This window comes from Drosophila nasuta, chromosome 4, assembly GCF_023558535.2.
Source record: "Drosophila nasuta strain 15112-1781.00 chromosome 4, ASM2355853v1, whole genome shotgun sequence".
Taxonomy (NCBI): Eukaryota; Metazoa; Arthropoda; class Insecta; order Diptera; family Drosophilidae; genus Drosophila; species Drosophila nasuta.
In genome coordinates, this window is record NC_083458.1 from 1,819,365 (window position 1) to 1,842,500 (window position 23,136).

At 32.1% G+C, this 23,136-nt stretch overlaps 1 protein-coding gene across 3 annotated transcripts in view; it reads right to left on the reverse strand.

Moving 5' to 3' along the window:
• LOC132794868 (transcription factor SOX-5) overlaps window positions 1-23,136 on the reverse strand; it is a 45,624-nt gene that overhangs the window by 19,018 nt on the left and 3,470 nt on the right. For all 3 annotated transcript variants that reach the window (XM_060805141.1, XM_060805142.1, XM_060805143.1), the window contains exons 2-4: window positions 14,166-14,491; window positions 13,583-14,085; window positions 12,638-12,752 (exon numbers count right to left, since the gene is read on the reverse strand). In XM_060805141.1, the coding sequence (XP_060661124.1) occupies window positions 12,638-12,752; window positions 13,583-14,085; window positions 14,166-14,354 (807 nt within the window). In that variant the 5' untranslated portion in view covers window positions 14,355-14,491. The remainder of the gene's footprint in view (window positions 1-12,637; window positions 12,753-13,582; window positions 14,086-14,165; window positions 14,492-23,136) is intronic.

Genomic DNA, 23,136 nt, shown 5'->3' on the forward strand with positions numbered 1-23,136 from the left:
TTTAAGAATAATAGCATGCCAGAACGTAGTAGTTATATGATAACACAGTAAAGTTTACATGGCGTTGAACACTGCAGGCCACAATCCAAATATACTATCTGTTTTTGTAAATACTAATTTCATTTTCAATCTATCTTCAGAAACTTAAATCGGTAAATATATAGGTAAACAGTTCTCTTTTGATATTCGCATTAGTATCGGATAGAGTAATTCATTTGTTCAACTACCATGTAAACTTTTAATAAGTTGTTAAGAAAAGTTTCATACTACTATACTATATATGTAAATAGCAGACGAAACTTATTTGAAAAATACGAGAAAATGTGTCTAAAAATGAATTACTCTGTATCAAGTTGTTGAGCAGTTCCCTCTGTGAATATACTTAGAAAAAAACACATACAAACGAAGCACATGATATGTATTTGCTATTATGCATTCTAAGGCTGTGGATCATATAGAACTCTCAAAAGGGTTGTAATTCTGCGTTGCAGGTCTTCTTACACCTCGTGCATGGCGTTTTAAAACCATTGGGAGGAATTGCTTAATATCAATGAAATATTTTGCTCATGCATTAAGACATAAAAAAATAAATAAAAATTTGTATACCGCCTGTTGACGCTGATCAATAATAAATTCTTTATGAGGTTGGAGTTGAATACCAAATATAGCTTTTGGGATGTTTTAATATTTTTAGGTATATTTAAAAAAAATACCGCAATGTCTACGTTGCCTATATTAAAAATGAGTGGCGGTTACTTTCTTAGTTTTTTATGAATATATATTGTAAATATTTTAACTTTCAGTAAGCCAATATACCCTATTTTCCCATTTTTATCTTTACAATATTTTCATCTCTCCGTTTATTAGGGTTTAGAGTATTGTACAAAAGTTATTGTTAACGAGCTTGTAAACCGGTCAATGTCGTTTTACGTTAAGACATGGCTGGAATAGTATTGAAATTTATTGACATGCCAGCTCTCATTCGGAGAAGTGTCTAATGTTATCTAACAACATCTATATATATATATATATATATATATATATATATATATATATATATATATATATATATATATATATGCTAGATATATAAGCTAGATTTAAAGACAGGGCAAAATTGGCAACACTGAGCCGCGGAGACTTAGGTTGTTATTGAACGATACGATTCCCAGTTGACCGCTTCTAATGTCACTGTCACCGTCAATGTCTGACACTGTAGACATTCCCTAAAGCAGTAAGGAAAACCATCATAAATACAACAATCCCCAAGGAAGTGAAAATCCTCTCCACAATCACCCTGTGGCTTTTTCGTGGCAGCAAATTACACCGATGACACGCTGCGTCATTGCTTCATTGACATAGTCGTGCCGCGTGGCGAGTTGAGGTGACGTGCGGCATTGGAATGAGTTTCGGTTGTAAGCGTAAGGTTGCTGTGAATATTGTTTAAGATTTTTGTTGTTTTTTTCTGAATATTTCGAGAAAGATATTGATCAATTTGTTTTTACTACGAATGTACCCCATGGATATTCCCGGTGTTTTCATTTTCATTTAAACATGGCAATTAATAAAAAAAAATCAACTTCATCTCTCTGGCAATTAGCTACCAAGAACAGTACTGTAACTGTGAATGTACATACTACATGTACATATGTAAGAGGAAAAAGGCATCCCTGTCGTCATAAATTATACAGCATTGAGACGATATAGCCATGCGGGCCTGCCTGCTAGTTTGCGTCCAAAAGCTAGGCTTACATTTTAGATTGCGATGTTTTGATCAACCTTGTTTTCAATTTTTATCATACAAACAATGTCGGTCTATTTTTTAGTTATTGAATCGGCGATATTACATTGAATCGTATTGAAATAAATTAATCCTCAAAATGCCGAATCGTTGTTACCAGTTAACCGAGCACAGGTAATAATCATTGACGGCGATTATATTATTAAATAATTTAATTAATAAATAATTAATTAAATTAAATTATTGATATTGAAAAATATGTACGCTGACGTTGCACTAGAGCTTCTCCTTCTCCCCTGTGACTTTTTTGCTGCATTCTGAGCACTCGTTCTGCCTACTGTGACGACAACTATAATTCCTATTATTATTGCCCTGCAAGTTAGTCACAAACTTCAATAATTTGGTCTTTTATTTGACCGTCATATACCTTAAAATTAATTTAATATATGTTTAAAATTAGTAACATTCTAGACGCAAATTAATTTTTTTTTATATACAATGCTAGAATAAACAAGTAGCAAAGCTACAGTCGAGGAGTTCGGTTGTGAGACACCCGAAATATATCAAAGCTTTATCGATATACCACAATGTATATCCAAAATATACCATAGAATGCAAAATATTCCAGATTGTCAAGTGAAGCAAACCCGTTTTTTGCCATATAAAATTATTTCTTGAATAAATTCTGTGATTTGTAACTGATAACTATCATGTTTTCAGGATCAGCTTATTATTGTATGTCCCAAAAGGCTGACAAAGTTGAAATTTATTTAAGTCTTAAATTTTTAAATATAATGAGAATGAAAAGAAATTTTAGATTTGGAGTACTCTTAGAAAAGATCGAGAATATTTAACGCTGGGTAGCGGGTATATCACAGTGGAGTATACTCGATTGTAGTTTTTTTTGCTTGTATCTATATTTATCAAAATAGGCTTTTAATTTCCTGGAAATGCTAATATTTTTACAGTTTAAAGATATCAATGCTAAGTTTAACAAAAATTCTAAGTAAGTTTAAATGGTGTGATTTTAAATAAGCCAATGACCCATACACATCACTTGAGCCCATACATTTTGTACATTTGTATTGTATTATATGGACATTGTAATTAGAAAAAATGAAACAAATGTTTTCAGTGGTGGAAACAACGAGAAAGCTTTTCACTAGATTTGAGACTAAAATAATTCTTAAAATTCATTTCCTTATTTTATTCATTTTATTAAATAACTTCTAATATTTTAATTTTTCTGATCGCATCCAAATTTACAAGATTCATAAATAATGTCTGTCTTCGATATATTTTACTATTTTTTATATGTTAATTTAATATATGGTTTTGCTTTTATTGAGAAGAGGTAACAGGTATCTCACAGACGAGCCCTCTTGGTTAATATACTCTTACTTTGTAAATTTGGTAAGTAGGACTAACTGAATAAAAATGTAACTACATAAAACTCTGGTTCATTTAGATCTTTCTTAACTACAGTTGTGTATTTTAGGTTGAATTTTAAACTACTCTCAATATTAATGTAATTAACATTAATTAAAAGAGGAGATGGGAGTTGAGAGAGTTTAATATACCTAAGTCCAATAGCATTGCTGTAATGCCTATCTTTTACGGTTGCAGGGCACGTGACGGTCATTGAAAAAAGAGTATTGTAGAATAGCAAGTAAATCCTTTAGTAGCAAGGGGTAAAATTAATAAAAATGAATTAAAAATGTGGTTACACCGCGCGTTGTTCACGACGTTCATCCACTTGACGTTGCCTTTATTCTAATTACAATACCCACTCAAAAATAAGCTTTGAAAGCAGCCACCGTGCGCTCACTGCACCTACTGCCAATGTCAAGTGCAAAGGTCTCTCAAGCAAAAGTCGCGGCAAAGCTTATGAGATGCTCTTATCGATGAGAAATGTGAAAGTAGGAATGGGCAATAGTCAACAATGAGAACAACAAAAACAGACTTCGCAACTTCGGTTTCGTCCCTGTGTTTTGGACCACCTAGTGCGTTGAGGGTAATTGTTTTTCTTTATTTGTCAGGGGTTTTTCTCTGAACGCTACCCTTGTCTTAATCGTCTTCGTTCTTGCTCAGACTTCGAATGTTCTGCATTCTGCATCCTGTGTCCGCGTCAATTCAATTACGTGTTATTTCACGTTCACACTTACGCTGCCGTTGACGGGACACGCATGATGTTGGCGGTAGCTTCACTTTTGACGTACATATGTAGCTTAGTACTATGTATTGGATGTATTCACAACCGGGAGAGAATAAAATCATACAGGAAATTCGTATACAAATTTGAGGAAATTGAAATTTGAATTGAAAACATGATTTTTTTTATAAATTATGATGCTGCTAGTGTGTAATGTGTTATTATAAGGTATACGACGAGTATGTTCTTGTTCCTATTGCTTCATTATGCTTCACAAGGTGACAATGAAAACAAAAGCACATGTGTTAACCCCTTTCTTTGTTTGTGAGCAAGGCACATCGGTTGTATTCGATCAAATATTAGTCACCCTGTTTGCCCTGCCGCCCACACACAATTTTCATGTGATGTGGCAGAGTAGGTTGGCAACAAGAGCTTGTATTCATATTATTCCAAAACAATGGCAACTCTAATGATGGGGAAAGCACCCAGTCTATGGACAGATGATTTAATCTGCGACTACAAAGGGCAATATAGCATTCAAATTAGATGCTCATTGTCGTACTTTGTTACCAGAGTAGCGACGATGGCAATGAAGGTCCTGAAAGCTAGAAGCTTTGTTCTCTCAAACAATGACCAACAAATGATTCTTACAGTCCACTGTACTTTGTACTGTTATCAGTGGATCATAAAGTCTATAAAATATTCTGGATTGTGCTCATACATACACGGGACGTGATTGCTCTTTAGCTGTCAATAATACAATACGAGTAAGAATATGATTATGATCATCAATCTTCATCCATTACCTCAAAACTAAGAAATAATGTCTAATGATAGTTGAACTCTATTGAAATATGTATGTCTACAATAAAATTCACAATCGTAAATGTCCTCTAAAATACCATGGAAGACCCATAAACTACTTACCAGATGCTGACCTCGAATTAAAGTTTTATCATAAAAACATAAATAAACAGAATAACATGCGTATATTGTGTTACAAAACCACCAATTGTTTGTTCCGATATTCTCCATTGTCCAGACGATTTTTTAAGCGTCTAAGTGTATTTGAAGAGATGTATGAAAAGCCAGCTTATGCTACGAAAATTAATAGATAGAAAAAGGCACAAAGTTATAATAATCTTTTACCCAATGGGACGTGGGGATACAAACAATTGCCTTAAATGCAGAGTATAGCTGCGAATCTAAAATATGTACAATAAATTTACATTTTCCAATTTTTAACAAAGCAAAATCAAATGTCATCATTTATTATTTACGTTCGGTAAATTGCGATTGCTTTAAGTAAACATCGAGGCACAACGAATTATTGATGTTGTAAATCGAGTTTTCACCTTATATCTAAAGTACAAACTGTCACAACATGCGTCAGATGCCACAAAATGGAAGAAGAGAGCGGTAGAGGTTCCAGTTCTGAATTTATCTAGGGAAATTCTGTTACTTTTCTTTTGCCCATAATAACTTAAAATACAATCGACAAGGTCGATGCTGATGTAGACTTAACATTTAATTTTCATGCGTATGAGACTGTCAGAATTATATCACTATAAATATTTTTCATATCTAAATATAACATTTATGATATACCCGAACGAATAATTTATAAAAAGTTCGAAACTTTTGACAAAATATAAAAAAAATTTCTAGAACAAAGGCGCAGCAAACATAAGCTATACGCACGTCTCCCTCTACTCAACCCAAATACCGTACCATATAAACAGCAACACACGGAGGAACTACCATTCATCATTAATAAAAGCATCACCATGATATATTTTTGATTTTTTTCTGAATCTTTTTAACAATAAATGTGTTTCCAATTATGACTGACTAGGTATATACCCGTTACCAATCAAAAAAAGGTACATATTATAGCTTTAGTAAGAATAAACAGCATTTGAGCTCTCCATGTAACGGAGTACATATATGTATATACATACATATTAAGAAATTAGATTGTATAATTCCTCAGGTCATATGCAGTTCACTTGAATAATTTTGAGCAGTAGTGGATTTTGGGAAATGTGAGCAAAGGGATGTTTTATAGACATTGCAATTCACACTTCTCGAACAGCTTAAGTGCCTTAAAGTCTTTGAATAATGAGTATCGAACGTGTTTATTTAGTTTCCAGCTGTCTAGTGTTATTAAAACTTTGACTAAGTCAGACAGTAATGAGAATAGTTATTAGAATTAGATATGCTTCATAGTATTTGCTCATAACCTCACCATAATTATATATGATACAAGTTTGAAGAAGAATAATTTGAAACTGTAGTGATAATTGTTGTAATACATTTTTGGAATTATCGACAGCATCATTATCGTGGTACATAAATTTGGAATCACTATTAACTACGAAATGTTTAATTAAGGGTGGTTCTGTTTGCTGTATTAATTATTTAGTTCTCTCAAATAAAAGTTCTATCTATCTACAATTTGAGCCAATATTTTTAAGCATTTTGTTGTGTGAATCGAAATTTACTTTAATTATTTTCGACAAATGCACCTTACGCATATTATTGAATTAAGATAAGTGTTAAAACCTGCGCAACTATAGCAAAATGTGCTAAATTAATTAGAAGATGCATATAAAAATTTTAAATAAATAAAGTCATTAAAGTAATTTTTCGGGATTTTTAGCAAAAATCTAAAACGTAGCGAAAGAAAAAATGATTTTAGCTCTCTAAATGGTGCATAGGTGGACAGGACTATATCCTCTCGGCTGTTGACGTTGATCCTGTCTTTTACACTCTATATTTCAATATTATTCAATGTCTTTATACCATTTATACGTTTTTAAAAATTTTAATATCCCAGCGCCAGCATTATGTTTTCTGTAAATTAAATGTAATATTCACTACTAGATTTAATATATTAAAAATAATAAAAATTATATTTTAATGCCATTTAAATGGATAACTGGTATTCGAATATTCTGCAAAAACACACTAGCTGACTCTTTAATAAGATAATGTTGTACTTCCAAAACTGATGTGGTAAGCTGCGTCGAATTCGAATTTAGTATTTTGTGTGTATGTGACATGACATAGTGGGAGTTAAACAAACATATGTACCAAAGTTTGCTTCTGTTGGAGTATCCAACGTACACAATATGATTGCGGCATTGCTGCCATCCGCTTTTGCTTTCGTTTTCATATTCATTCATAAATTAGAATTTTAAAAATAGAACAGTTATTCATGTAGAGAACTGCTGCCGCGACAAGAACTGCAACAGTGTCACGTGATCCCGAACTCTCTATGTTGTGGTTCCGATTCTTTTCCCCATGTCAGGCCAACGTTCCCGACGTTTTTATTTGCTAGGACTGTGTCTGAGTGTCGTCATGGAAACGCAAGGTTAGCTCAGTTTGATTAATATTAGAATTTTTGCGTGCAGATTTTGCATTTCCGGTGTAATTGAACATAATCGCAGAATTCTTTTCCTTTCCTTGACCGTCATAATGAATCATATCAATTTAAACATATTTTTAAGTGTTGCCCCTTTATTCGTAATGAAAACGTGTTTTTATTCCCGGTACCCATAGGGTATATAATATTTGTGCCGTCAGGAATCACGCAGATAAAGGTTGTTTCAAATTTTTGCCATGCCTACTTCCGCCCCCGTAAATTCACAAAAATTTAAGAACAAGCATAATTTTGAAGCTATTTTGCCAAATACAATAATAACTATAGTCTTTATGATTTCGCGATTTGCGATCAGATAAAAAATGTAGAAGTTATCAAAAACAAGTCAGAAAGCTACAGTCGAGTGTGCTCGACTGTGAGATACCCGCTACCCGCTTTGAATAAAAGCAAAATATTGCGGTATTATTTTCAAAATATACCGAAAATACTACAAAAATACTAAAAATATACTAAATGGCATATTTGATATATCGACATAGTGACACATTAAAAAATACCATATACAAGATTGTCGGTCAAAGCAAGTAAGTAGGTGTTTAAATATACCTAAAATAGTCTTAGGTGTAGTTTTACAATGTTTGTTATATTTATTATTATTTTTTTCGACTTTAGCTTTCTAACTTGTTTTATTTAAAAACGAGATAGATATTGAGGAACTCCTGTCAAACATTTCACCATTCATTATTAACTACTACATACAGCTGTGAACTTTGAAATAGCAGTGCGACACACAAAAAAACAAAATAACGGATTTTTAGCATATTCCTTTTTGTTAAGCATCCCCGGCACATTATTTTTGTAAAATGGAACATATAGATAAGAAACAGCCAAAAACCCCGTTGGATTTGTTCAGTTTTTCTGAAATTTTGATATTTCCACATATGCATATACTTGGCAATTCTATTAAAAATAGTAAACAATCAAATGTCTTGCAAATAGAAAAAACCAAATAGCAACCGTCGTTTAATTTTTGATACATACAATACCCACGATCAGATACAATTTTGTAAAAGTTGTTTAAGAAATAATTTTACACATTTTGAATTTTTTTTTTCAAATTTTTAATTGATTTTTTTCAATTTGATTTATTTGAAGAACATTAAGCTCTCTTACTGCTTTACTATGGAATGGAAAAATAGTATTTATTAAAATATAATAATAATTGAAATTACTCCAAACATATAATTAATATGTTTCTAGCTGAAGTTAAGTTAACTAAAAATTCAAATGTATTTGCAATTCTAATTCCTATGGTAGCCTCAATGGAACCAAGAGTGATGAATTTATAAGTTCCATAACTACATTTTGAAGTGAAAATTAAAAACTTATGCAATTAAATTTGAAATATTGCGATGTCTAGATTTTGAAAGTTGAACCTTTATACAAGCATATTTTATTTTAATGTATTATTAATCAATGGCCTTTGAACTATGAACTTCTGATTACATCAAAACCAAACTTATCAAACGCGGCGTAATCGCGGTAACTCGCACTTTGTACACTTATTGGAACAACCCCTAGGGTAGGAAATATGTAACTGGTAACTGGGGTGTAATGCAGATTTAGAACTTTCATTAGACAATTTTTGGCCCTTCATTAATCAGCTTCGGCCAGGCATTTCTTTTAAGTAAATCTATTAGATAAGCATCACATTAGACAGATTTCAAGCCGATTACCTTAAGCAACCGTATGCAATTTGCGTTGTCATTATCCAACCATTCAACAATTCACCCATGTTTTAGTCCTTTGTTATTCTTTCAATAGGCTGCATTTTTGTAGGGTTCTAGTGTACCATAAATATAAGTATGCTTACCTTAAACGAGAAAATGTTATTTTAAGTTTAGAAAAAAATGTCTTTTTGAAGTTCAGCTAGCAATGATTCACTTGAAAGTAAAGCGCCAGTGAATAATATAATATATACATATGTTTCAAGCAACATTTATAGGAATGGCACGTCTTCGACGCCATTAAATATATATACATATGTATGTACATATATTCGGAGTTATACTCAATTCGATTAAGCAATGTCCGTCTGGCTGGTCCACCCGTATGTACGAACATCTTAGATCTTAGGAACCATTAAATATCTTTTAGCATAGAGTCATGTTGGTCGGACTATTCCTTTGTTTTATTTTAGAATTATTATATCTCTCGCAGTTTCCCGTAGTCTTTCAGATATTAAGCTTTTGAAGAATATATCAACAACTATTTTAAAGTGCGATATTGTTAATTTATTTTGTCCAATTTTCATGAGTATTATAAAGCGAAACCTATATTACGTATATGTACATACATATATATTTTTCTCCAAATCCAAAAGCTGAGACGATAGTCTAATTGCCATATTTAAATATTTTTTCATTGAATTCAAGAATTTTAATGACAACAAGAGAGCTGTAACGTTATACATAAATTACATCGATATCAAATTTTTACCTTATTCATTTAAAATATGATTATTTAAAATTTTAATATGTATTTAAAAAAGTTACACCTCAGAAATCTAATACAACATACATTTCTATTTCTACCTTGTAATAAATATTCCTAAAACTAATTTTTACACCTGTTACTCATAGAAAGATATTAAAACTTTGTGCCCCCAGAAAATGTATGTAACATACAGAAGGAGGCATGACCGACCTAACAAAGTAAATATATTCTTGATGAGCGTCAACAGCCGAGACGATATAGCATTAGCCATCTGATCGTCCATCTGTATGAACACCTAGATCTCAGAGACTATAAAGGATAGAGCTATAATTTTTTTCGATAGTACTTGCTATGCCGTCATTTTGAAGCTAGAGTCACGATTTTACATACATACATACAATAGACTGAAGAATATAAAATAGCTAGTCCTTACGATTCCTAAAAATTTGGTTACGGTCAGATAAATATTGAGAAGTTATTTAAGAAATACTTTTGTAAGGGAAAAACGCCTACTGACAATCTGGTTTATTTTTCAATTTATGGTATATTTTGAATTTAGTACTATTCCAATATACCCAATATAGCCTTTGGTTTATACATTTGGTATATTTTAATAAATACTGAATTGTTTTGCGTTTAATTTTTTAATTTAATTATTTCTTAATGTAAAAAAAGTTTAGATGGAATGTTATGCTAAGGACTATTTTTAATTTCGTAGGTCTATATAGTACATTGGTAAATAATACGATTGAAAATAAAGACCACAGTCTACTACCACAGGCTTTAATGTTATGGAAACGAGGAGTTGTGATATATAAGGAGAGAATGAGACGAAAGGCTGTATGAAACAAGAATACAAAGCTTATTGTTTAGAGCGTCCATACCGAACATAGTACAAAAGCGATTCAAAAGAAATTTAAGTATGGGACAAAAACGAATTCTGAAAGGGAATTTATTTAGAAGAATAGAACAGAGTAGAATGGAATGCTTACTAAGAGTCCACACATACACTTGCACCAATTCAGAATAGAAGAAAAGCTGAAAGCTGCGAAATAAAAGAAAGGTGGAATAATACAACTTTGTGTTGACACAAAGCAAAAGAAATGCAAAACAAATGTAATGAATAGGAAAAAAAAGGATGTATGAATGTATAGTATTCGCATAGAATAAAAACTTGAAAAAGCCATTCATAAAATTACATGTAAACTTTGTGGGATTTTATTTATGCCGTCCAAAACTTTAGCAGTACAAGACAAGTAACAATCTATGTACTACGTACCACTGATACCTAATAGGAACATAATATTAAGTGTAATTCTTAGAAATAACTGAATATAGGTAAGATTTTGACGTGTTTGCACTTTATTCCACAATTTTTACATCTACTTTGCATATTATACCAATACTACTGATACAATGAAGTATAACTCACAATACAATGAAGTATTGTATTGAAGTATTACACAGTAGTATCACAATTTTTTCAGATTTCAGTCTAAATAATCGTTAACTCAAAATTCTTTTAAAGCTGTTCAAGAAACTAATTTAAAATTTCCAACTGACTTGTCAGTCTTCATCCAGGACGCATTCAACATTTTTTTATCTTCCACCCGTTAATCCCAGTGGATCCTTGGGTGCCGAAATTGTGTGATACTAGCATTTTAGTCAACAACAAAACTATATGTATCGAATATATTATTTATTTATTGAATAAGAGACTTAATTTTCTGTTAGAGAAAAGTCTTATTTTTCTAAAAAGCGTAACCTTACTTTAGCAAACTATTTGTTAAAATAGTATTCAATTGGTCAGTTGATTGAATTGACCAATTTAGAACGAGAACCTTGAAAACAATTAGAATGAGTCAATTATTCGTCAACAAATTTAATATACACGAATATACAAATTTTCAGTATTAGGTAATGCCCTTCTTTTTATACCCATAGGGTAGAAGGGAATTACAACATAGTGCCTGCAGGAAATGTATGTACCAGGCAAAAACAGTCATGGTACATTCATTTGGTACATTCAATAATAACTACACTATTTGTGATTCCCGAAAATTTGGTTGCGATTAGACAAATGTCAAAATTATAAAAGCAATACTTTTGTATGGGAAAATTCGCCCACATATTAGAGGGGTTAGTTCCTTTGGCTGACTGTCTGGCATATTTTTCATTTCATGACATATTTTGGATGCGACACTATATCAATATACCAAATATACCATTCAGTATATTTGTAGTATTTTGTAGTATATTTTCGGTAAATTTTAAGAATAATGCCGCTGCATTTGCATTTAATTATACCCGCTACCCATAGGGTAGAAGGGTATTATAACTTTGTGCCGACAGGAAATGTATGTAACAGGTAGAAGGAGGCATCCCTATAAAGTATATATATTCTTGATCAGCATCAACAGCCGAGACGATCTAGCCATGTCCGTCTGTCCGTATGAACACCTAGATCTCAGAGACTACGAGCGATAGAGCTATAATTTTTTTTCGACAGCATTTGTTATGTTTGCACGCAGATCAAGTTTGTTTCAAATGTTTGCCACGCTCACTTCCGCCCCCGCAAATCAAAAAAATCGAATAACAAGCGTAATTTTAAAGCTAGAGTTGCGAATTTTGGTATATATAATGACAGAGAGACAAACGGATATGGATTTCGGATTTTGACGCTGATTAAGAATTCATATAATTTTGAAGTGTAAAAAAATGTAACATTAATATATATGGTCCATTAAAGAAGTGCCTGACCAAGTTAAGAAGAGTAAAAGAAAAATAATAGGTTCTGATTTGAGGAACTTGCTTTTAGTAAAAATCCATGTGTGGTGTACTACATTTATTGTTATTTATTTACCTGGCTTATCAAGTGACTTCGAATTAGTTGAAGGTTTCGAATTATTTCAGTAACGGTACTCTCCTTCTCATATGATTTATGAACATGTACTCCAGTTGTTAATGAAAATTGCTCTCTATAAAAAAAAAAAAATTGATTCAAGCAAATACAACTTTTCCTATGGGATTTGGTAATTGTAGCTAATTTATTTGTTATGTCTTGGTTTTACTATTCGGTATTTGGGTGTATCAATGCGTTTACATAAGTAACAGTTTACTTTTTAAATTTCTCAAACCTAATTTCATTAAAAACACACACATCCCAAAAATACCAATAACTTGGAAAACGTACGTACAAATACAATTCTTGCACAGTGATTTTACTTGCAATATGAATTTTTGTTTAAAATTTAATCGAAGGTGTGTAATGTGCTACACTAAAAAAACTTGATCAATATTATCGATTTAACCTTTAAAATAATGAATTTTTTAAGAGGATCAAATATAATATAAAAATATAACATTTTTATTTATTTTTTTTTTTTAATTTTTTGGTCTACGATATCGGCACGTCCGCTGGCCTTCCGTTCAAAGTTTAGCAAGCTACTCTCAAAGCACTAGTGTCCTTTGCTCAATTTTCGGAATATGCTTTTAGATTGATGATAAATAATTGAATAGTCGAACGGAAGTGGTGAATAAATTTGAGAGGTAACAAATTACGACCACGTAATGCAAATCTAATTGACCAACTACCGCCAGTTCGAAATTATTATATCAAATCAACAGACACATTAACTAGGTTATTTTCAGCTTTAAGTGGAAATTATTTCTCAACGGAAGAATAAAGTCACTAACGTCATAAATAATTTTAAATACAACGATGGATATTCTTTCGATGGATATTCTTTTTTTATTGCTATTAGTTTTGTGTATTGAATATATTCGCAAGCTTTAAGATTTAACTCACCGTGTCAGCTTCAGCAATGGACTATTCTGTGAATTTCTAAAAGCTTCTGATATATGGGTTGATGCGATTACTGGTGATGGTGATGCTTCTTTAGAGTTTTCTAAAATGATTTCTTCATCGACAAAGTTATCCAAACTCGGTAAAGCAGTTGCATTTTTGCACGGCATAATTTGTCTCTCCACATTATGTACCAACTCATCAGTCGGCTGATTCCCTTTGTAAATTGAGTTACATTTCGGTAATTGAACGTCTTGTTGCTTAGAATCTAAATCTGAGTCCAACATTAATGTAGTGCAATGCTTGATATTATCGTTGTTTGGTGACAGTTGACTTATTCCATTTTGTTGTATTGTAGCGGGCGTTAATAATGGATCAGTATTTAAGAATATATTAGATTGCTCCATTGGATAAAAGTTTATTATCTTTAAATTGCCATTAAGTGATTTGTTTTTTTTTTTTATATTTACTGATGTTGTTGTCAACAATCGATTACAACAGGTTATCTGCAAGAAAGAAGGCCATCATAATTATAACTAACATAATTATTAAATAAAATGATAAAATGATGACGTTGAGTACTTACATGATTATCGTCATCAAAATCCGGCTCATATGTGAGAGAAATTGGGCTAACGTTATTGGCTTCAATTTTTATGTCATCTGGGTCACTATCTATTTTACAGGTTGGTATGGCAAGTTCCTTGCCAAAATTCTGGTCTAGTCCAATAATATTATGTTTATCCCCTTGTTCTGCAATCTCAACTTCATCCATTTTGAGAGGGCAGTTGCAATTGATGTTGGAACTCACAGTAAAACAAAATGGCTCTATATCATTATCATTATTAATTGTTGTTTAAAAAAGTTTGTAGTTCTTAGCAGATGAGGGTTGTTTTTAGTTCCTGGAAATTACTTGAATCATCATCAAGTTTATTGAGACGAGAATGGAAAACAACAATTAAAATTGTTACAAAAAAGTTATTTATAGATAATATTATTATAGAAAATATTGTATATAAATACAAGGTGATATTCGACATGTTACGTAGTACAATCTGAGATAGGTCTATACAAAAGTATTTTAATTTTTGTTTGCTATTTTGTTATAGCAACAATTATATTAGATTTATTGAATTATTGTTTATATTTTTCTCACATTTATTCCACCACAAAATGGTAAAATTCTAACAATAATTCAGCCTTCGTGATTTCGAGCGTCAATAATATTTATACCCCTACCCATGGGGTAGCTTTGTGTCCTCTGTAAATTGTTGTAACAGGCAGAAGTCAACGGCCGAGATTTTACAACCAGTTCTATCTGTCTGTCCGCATGAAACACTGATTTTCAGAGATAGAACTAGACAGCTCCTCCTGAACATTTCGTTGCGATCAGATAATAATAGTAATAGTATATACTATACTATACTAATACTAATAGTATATTGATAAACCAAATATAGCCCTAGCTATATTTTAATATTTTTGAGTATATTAATTTGGTTTATTTAAAGAATATTTGAAGAATAATTGCTCTTATTAAAAAGAGAAAGTGGGTAATATCACCGTTGAGCACACTCGAGCTTTGTTTTCTTAATTGTTATGGTTGTGAGTTTTTATACCCGCTACCCATAGGGTAGAAGGGTATTATAACTTTGTGTCGGCAGGAAATGTATCTAACAGGTAGAAGGAGGCATCTCCGACCCTATAAAGTATATATAGTCTTGATCAACATCAATAGCCGAGACGATCTAGCCATGTCCGTCTGTGTGTCTGTCCGTCCGTCCGTATGAACACCTAGATCTCAGAGACAATAAGAGATAGAGCTTTAATTTTCGACAGCATTTGTTATGTTTGCACGCAGATCAAGTTTGTTTCAAATGTTTGCCACGCCCACTTCCGCCCCCGAAAATCAAAAAAATCTAATAACAAGCGTAATTTTAGAGCTAGAGCAAATTTTGTTGTATACAATAATAACTATAGTGGTTATGATTTCTGAAAATTTGATTGCGATCAGATAAAAATTGTGGAAGTTATTAAAGAAATACTTTTGTAGGCAAAAATGGGTAGGGGGTATCTCACAGTCGAGCACACTCGACTGTTACTTTCTTTCTTGTTGTAATTCTTGTTGTCGAAAAGAGGGAAGCTGAAATTTTGAGCTCGATCAAATTTCGTAAGATCTTGTGTGCATTTACAGCCGCCTAACTTTCCATACATACCACCATAAGTAATGGCTTACTTATGAATTTTAAAAGTCCCAGCCTTATTGCGCAATAAATTTGTAAACTATGTTTCTGGCGTTGAATAAAACAGTCCATCATAAATCTGCCATTCGGCACAATCAGCTAGCTTCGCATATGCATATATACATAAACGTACATAAATATGTATAGGAGGACAAGTTTAAAAAAGTCTCTTACTGTCAGCACTTGTCTGAAGATAATTTTTACTTGTTTTCGCTCCGAACTGAAGAATTTATTTATAATGATGACTTCCGCTGCTTCGCAACACATATAAAAATAAAAACGGGATACAAGCTAACACACAAACAATAACAGAACACAATTCGAATATAAGCGCGTACACTTACAAAATACTTCCTGAAAATGAATGGGTTGTTCTTCAACTTCGATTCATTCATTGTAAAATTCAGTCATACGGTTATCTCAAAGTTGAGAACTCTTGACTGTGCTTTTCATATGTTGGCTACTACATAAGGCAGTGAATGTTGGTCTTCTTAATTACCTTCATTTGAATCGTGCTATATATGGTGTTTATCTTCATAATATAATAAAGCGATCCTAAATAAGAAGTGAATAGCTTGAGGCGGATTCGATGTGAAGTATGTATGTATATTTCATTAAATCTACCCAGTGTACCTACTATCGAATACTCTTGATTATATTTAATAATGGTTTCCAATTCTGTTCTAATATATAATATAATATGGGGGATCATGATTGTATATGTTTTATATATATATTTATATATATATATATATATATCATTCTGGATGGAAGACTCAGAATAACACATGGCGGGACACACTTTGCACTTTGGTGTTCATTTCGAGTTGATTTTCATTATGCGCAGCTTCTTGTGTCATTTATCATCTGCTGTCGAAGCAAGTGCATACAATTTGTCTTTAATACTTACAGAAAACCCATGGAGTAGTGTGGGGTTAGGCTTCTAAACGACACGCGCCAGTAGCGAGGCCAAAACTGAAACAAACAAAAATCTAGTAGTATGGCAGGAGGCGATTGAACCACTTTCAAACCTCAAACCTTTCTGAATATTCACTCCCCTTTAGCCTTTGTAGTATTTGAGCATTGCTTTACAATTGCTAGCTCGCCTCAGTATCACCCTCGTCAACCCTTGCTACTTATTACTGCCCTCCAACTGAAAATCTAAGAGTAATACTACATACAAGTATCTGTGTATGTATGAATATGTACAAATGTGGATGGTATAGGCATAAGACGTAAGTATATAGTGGTATTAAGGTAACTGAAATAAATATTGTTCTCCTTCTTACCATCATAAAACCAACATCGGTCAATGGCAAGAACAACCTACATGTTAAATAAAAAAGAAAACAACAAGAAACACCAATACTGAATTTTCAATTGAACTCCTCACCCATTTCGTCGCGACTTATAAACTGCTACAGGACACAAGCCGAAATCTACACATGCATTGTCGGATCGCCTTTGACTGCCATAGACTCTTAGCATTGTTTACGAGCTCTCGGCAGAAGCCCTTGCTGGCACGTGTTGGCATTAAAAATGAATTTGGATGGATGAAAAACTCAGCGGATGGAGGAAACAGAATAAATTTAATGGGCTCTACTATTTATTTGAAAACACCGACCACTCGCAATTTACCATGTTGATATATCGCAGCACTCATATTAATTGACAAGTTCAAGAAATATGTCATAAGTATCTAGTAAAATAGTTATACATATGTTTTCTCGTAATTAAATGAAGTACAAAAAACACATTAATTTAATAGTTTGACTGTATTTAGAGTTTCACTTCTAACGTTTATAACTATTTGTATATACATGTTTTATTATTTATTTTTTGGGTAAATAAATTTAGATACAGTTGTACAGTTAGTTGTATGTAGTACGTTGTGAAATATACACATTTAGTCCAATCATATCAAATGTATGGTTTTGTCAGAGAATAAGGCAATATCCAATAGCACTTTGCTGTCACTTTTGCTATGCATGGTATTTGCAAATCGTAGTTCAAAGGAGCCCTTTGTATTTATGGTCTCTTGATATTGCTCGGCTTTTTGTGTGGCTTTATTTTCAGCGAACTTGTTTAGTCAAAAGGGCACTAACAACAAAAAGAACTACCTGACCATGGACTTACAACCTAGCCAGGGCAGTCCCCATTCGTGGGTTGGCAATTTAGAACCATCAGCTGGAGCTAAAAAGACATTTACAATAGCTAAAAGTGAACTTTCTTTTAAAGAGATTAGTTTAAAACTATGTACCCAACAGGCTACTTAAAGGGAAGGGAATTGCATGTTTAATTTTCAAATTCACAACAATAATCATTAAAGCTATTAACATCAAAATGTAAAGCGACGTAAAGCTCTTAATACAAATCCTCTTTAATATCAGGCTGAGCTTATATATTTTGAAAGTATTCTTTAAAAAAAATAAGAATTTTAACAGTATAACTAAAAGCGAAAATAAACAAAAAATTAGTTTCTGGTTTCTTATCGTCAAATGCACTGTAAATTTATTTTTTAATGATAGCACAGCAGTGCATTTAACAAGGAGATCAGCTGTTTTTTTTTAGATATAATGATTGCTTCTTTTATTAACACGTACTCAAAATTTCTATTTTTGCCTTAAATGTTTATATGGATTTTGAATTAAATTAAATTTAAAATACTATGGCTACATTTGTCAATTTTATAAATTACAAGTTACGATCCTTTATTCATTAATCGCTATGTTATAATTTTTATAAATAAATTATGTTATGCTTGCAGGCATATCATGTTTGTTTCAAATTTTTGGACGCCCACTTCCTCATCCGCAAATTGACAAAAAACGAATAACAAGCGATCAGATAAAAATTGTGGAAACTATTAAAGAAATGCTTTTTTAATGCAAAAACGACTACTTACTAGGGGTCTTTGTTGCTTTGGCTGATAATCTGGCTTATTTTGCAATCTTTATTATATATCGATATATGCTTTTATTCGAGCACACTCGACTCTAGCTTTGTTACCTGTTTTGTGGTATACTAATTATTTAAATTTTAAAATTATTACCGCGCTGACTAGCATTTGTTCAAAATGGGTAGCGGGTATCTCACAGTCGAGCATACTCGACTATAGCTTTCTTACTTGTTTTTGGTTCTCAAATAACTAACAGACTGGTAATGTGAAATCGGAAGCATCATTTGTTGAGGCGATTATTACACTTGTCGCACCCCATTGAATTTGCAGACCATTGGAAAATCTTCTAGACTGGTAGTTTGAGGCTTATGTCGGCTTATTGTTAGATAAAAGACCTTTCTACGAAGTAATGTTAATATTAATATCATAAAGATGGTGTGACCGATAGACGGATATTGATTTTTTGTCATACTATAAGTATGTTTAATAATATCTGCGAATGGTTCGGCTAATCCTAATCTGCTTTAGTTCAACACAATGGTTGCCAATGTGTTTACAACGTTGTATTCCCGAACTTATCACACAATAACAGAAATGCACTAGAGCCAAGGTATAATGATAAATGTAGATTATCACCTTCTGTTGGAAAGCTAAAAGCGTTGAAACTATTTCCATAAAGCTTTATAATCATTTCGTTTTGTTAGTAATTAAAGATTTTGTTTTAGAATTTGGCCACGCCCCAATCGTTTGAATTAAAAAAAATTATTAAATCAAATGAATATACCAAAAGCTACTAAAACATAAAGATGATATATTTGGTATATAATATGCTATTACATTTAAACACACCATAGCGTACATATGTATATGCCAAATTGTCAATGCAATCAACTAAGATCTAACTGCAGTCACCGTTTTTTTCAATATAAAATTATTATACCCGCTACCCAAAGGGTAGAAGGGTATTATAAAATTATTTCTTCAATAACTTCAAGACTGTCGAAAAAAGTATAGTCACATTATAATTATTAATTATCAATTTGTATTTTAACTTTAATTCTATTTAAATATTTTAACAAAACTTAAAATCGATTAAAAAAAAAAAAACAAACAGCTGCAAGGAACGTTAAACGGGCACATCTGCAAGTTGTTGTCTTGAATTACTTGAAATGTGGCCACTTGAGTAATAAATGAATATTATATTCTTCTAAAATTATGTGTGGAAAGCCAGTAGACTGTAACACTCATTCTAACCCTAACTCAAAACACGACCTCGACCACTACTCCACCACATTAAATTATGTTCCCAGTGCGTCGCATTGATGCGCAAAAAAAATCGGATGACACTTTTTTATATTGCCGGTCAATTTTATTTTTATTTAACATTGCGCTTAAACTTGACTATTCAGAAGTTCCGTAGAATTCTTTTGGTTTCAACTTAAGAGTGAACTCCCCAGAGCATAAAAACAGAAATTTACATTATAATTAAACGTCCTACAGTTACAGCTGCAGACTACAATATGAATTATGGAATGCGAGAGTTATAATAACACGGTCATTGTAGAATATTTATTTAACTAATAAATATACCATACATGAAACAAGTATACATTTACATGAACAACATACAAATAAATGTATGCATGAAGAACATACATATAAATGTATACTTGCTTAAATATACATATATACATTTATATATATAATTAATATAATATAAATCATATAATGTATATAAATTTGTGTACCTTTATTCGCAGAAAAATGTTTTGCAAGGGTTACAATATCGAAGTATCAAAAGAAAAAAGAGTACACACATTTGAGCATATTGACAATGAGATAACATCTGAATCACATCTGTTCACCACACCACGAAGCTCCCAACGAAAACAGATCAAACCAAGCTGTTTCGGATTCTTTGTTTGTATTGCATTTATATAAATATGACATTAAATTTAATTTATATTGTGTAAGAAAGTGTTAAATTTGTGCATCAAATTGGTTAAGAAAGCTACAGTGTGACATAACGGGATCTGTTTTAAATAATAAGACATTATCTTAATTTAGGATTACAATTATACCAAATGTTCTGTGATTTGTATAAATAATTTAATTAGAAAATTGCAATTTTGTTTTGCATGTTTGTCAATTGCTACAAGTTTTATGGTATTTGTTTGTTTGATAGGTTCGTCAAAGACTTCGAACTTTAAACAATTGAGAAGGTTCAAGTTCTGCAAACACTTCAACAATCTATAATACATATATGTACATATCCAAGTGCATATACTTGTTTCTCGGTCATGTTCAAGACATAATTTAAGTAAAATATAAATCTTAAGAATTGAAAACCCAAAAATTAGATTTTGACTCAATAGCAGAAGTATCTTGTAAATTACAGTGGTTTTATAATAGAAAAAAAAATAATGTGTGTCACTGCCCTTCTTATTTTTTCGACTGTCAAAAAAATGTTATACGCATGCAAGTGTGTATGCAATTAAGTAAACAAACACTTTATTTGTTAACGTAGCAGTCATTTGGTCAATCCTATAACAATCATAATATCAAGTTGCAAAGCCAAATTAAACAACGGATCTATTGTTCTTTTTGATTTTCATGTTAACACTTAATAATCTCTTATGCCATGACAGACAGATGGATCGAAATCTGGATTGCATTCTATGGTGGGGTGTTTTTTTTTTCCTACCTAAACGACGAAAACAGTTCTAGAGCGTTCTTATAATAATATTAGACAGTGGTTTAAAATAGGTATACATGTAATTTTGGAAACTAGGTCTTATTTATCTCTTTAAGTAGAATTGCTCAAATGGTGGGTCTTAAACGCCCCATAATAAGTATACGTTTTTGTCCATACAAAAGAATTTATTGAATAACTTCTATAGTTGTTATCTGATCGCATTCAAATTCCCAGTAATCTTAAATACTATTGTCATTATTAAAAATATGTACCAATCGTGGCTCTAGCTTTAAAATTATTAGTTAAAATTAATTTAATAATTTGCGTGGCGGAAGTGGAAGTCCCACAATTTGAAATAAACTTGATCTGCGTGCAAGCATGTCTCTTATTGACTCTAAGATCCAGTGTTTCATATGGACGGACGGACAGAAAGACAGACCGATATTGCTATATCTTCTCAGTTGTTAGCGCTGATTAAGAATATAAATATTTCATGGGTTCGGAGATGACTCGTTTTGCCTGTTACGTACATTTCTTTGAGCTACAAAGTTATAATACCCTTCCCTTTTAACGGGAATAAAAACCAAATCGAATACAATAAATAATATCTTGCTAAAGTAGATATCTAAAATCTTAAATAAACATTGTCTGCAACTTTATAGACGGGCATGGCTGCAAACTAGAATACTTAGCGGGAGCAGTGCTGCGTAGTAGATTCAAATAGAGGCAAAGAAAATTTACAGACACACAGACTAAGATTGAACCGATCGTCTTATTGCCTATGTCTTGCTAGCATAAAGTGATAAGTACCCTCTGCCCCTTTAGTTCTTAACTTCAACTGATGGCAGCAAAAGTTATTGAGTCTCAGCTTCTGCAAATAAACAGGAAACAACAATGTTGTATTGGATAGCTTCGATTTCTTGTATTCGCATTCGCATTCACCTGTTGTTATTTTTGAGTATGTTTATTTTTGTGAGGATAGCAACAACCACCACAAGGAATACAACAAAAGTCAGCGATAGCAAAATCAACATCGACACAACTAGTTTTCCGTGTTTCGCATTCGCATTCCGGCGTCATTCGTCTCCCGCTTCCAAACCTATCTCCATTCACTGCCGCTGTCGCAGTTGTAGTCGCAGTTTCAGTCCTTGTCTCTGGACCAGAAACTGAAGTGTCGGCGCCACGTTTCAGATTCGGCTTTATCTATCTACTCTAAAACACGTTTTGGAAGCATTTTCTCAATAGACTGCGAACTCGACTGCACGCAATATTCAAGTTAAAGTATTCACACACACATATGTTATGTATACACATTGCTTATACATTATGCGTTACGCTTACCAAATTAAGACCCAGTCTAAGCCACTTGCACAGCCCAAAGACCCGACACCTAGGACCAGCCCGATACTTTTTCAAACGCTTTCAAGTAAACGCATACTGGATGTTTATGACTTTCTTGATTACGTAAGTACATAAGAGACAAGTAGTCAATCACGATCGTATTTTGAGTCGCCCATAATCTATGGGAATAATATATATTTATGTAGTATTTAATATTATTTAGACATTATCAAGTTTTTAATTATTTATATGATCTACTATTCTAAAACATGACTATGACAAAGAATAATAACTTTATGATTTTAATATTCTTGAACTAAATTGTTCTATATTTTGTGCACTACACATACATAAAATTACTTTGGTAAACTTTTAGACA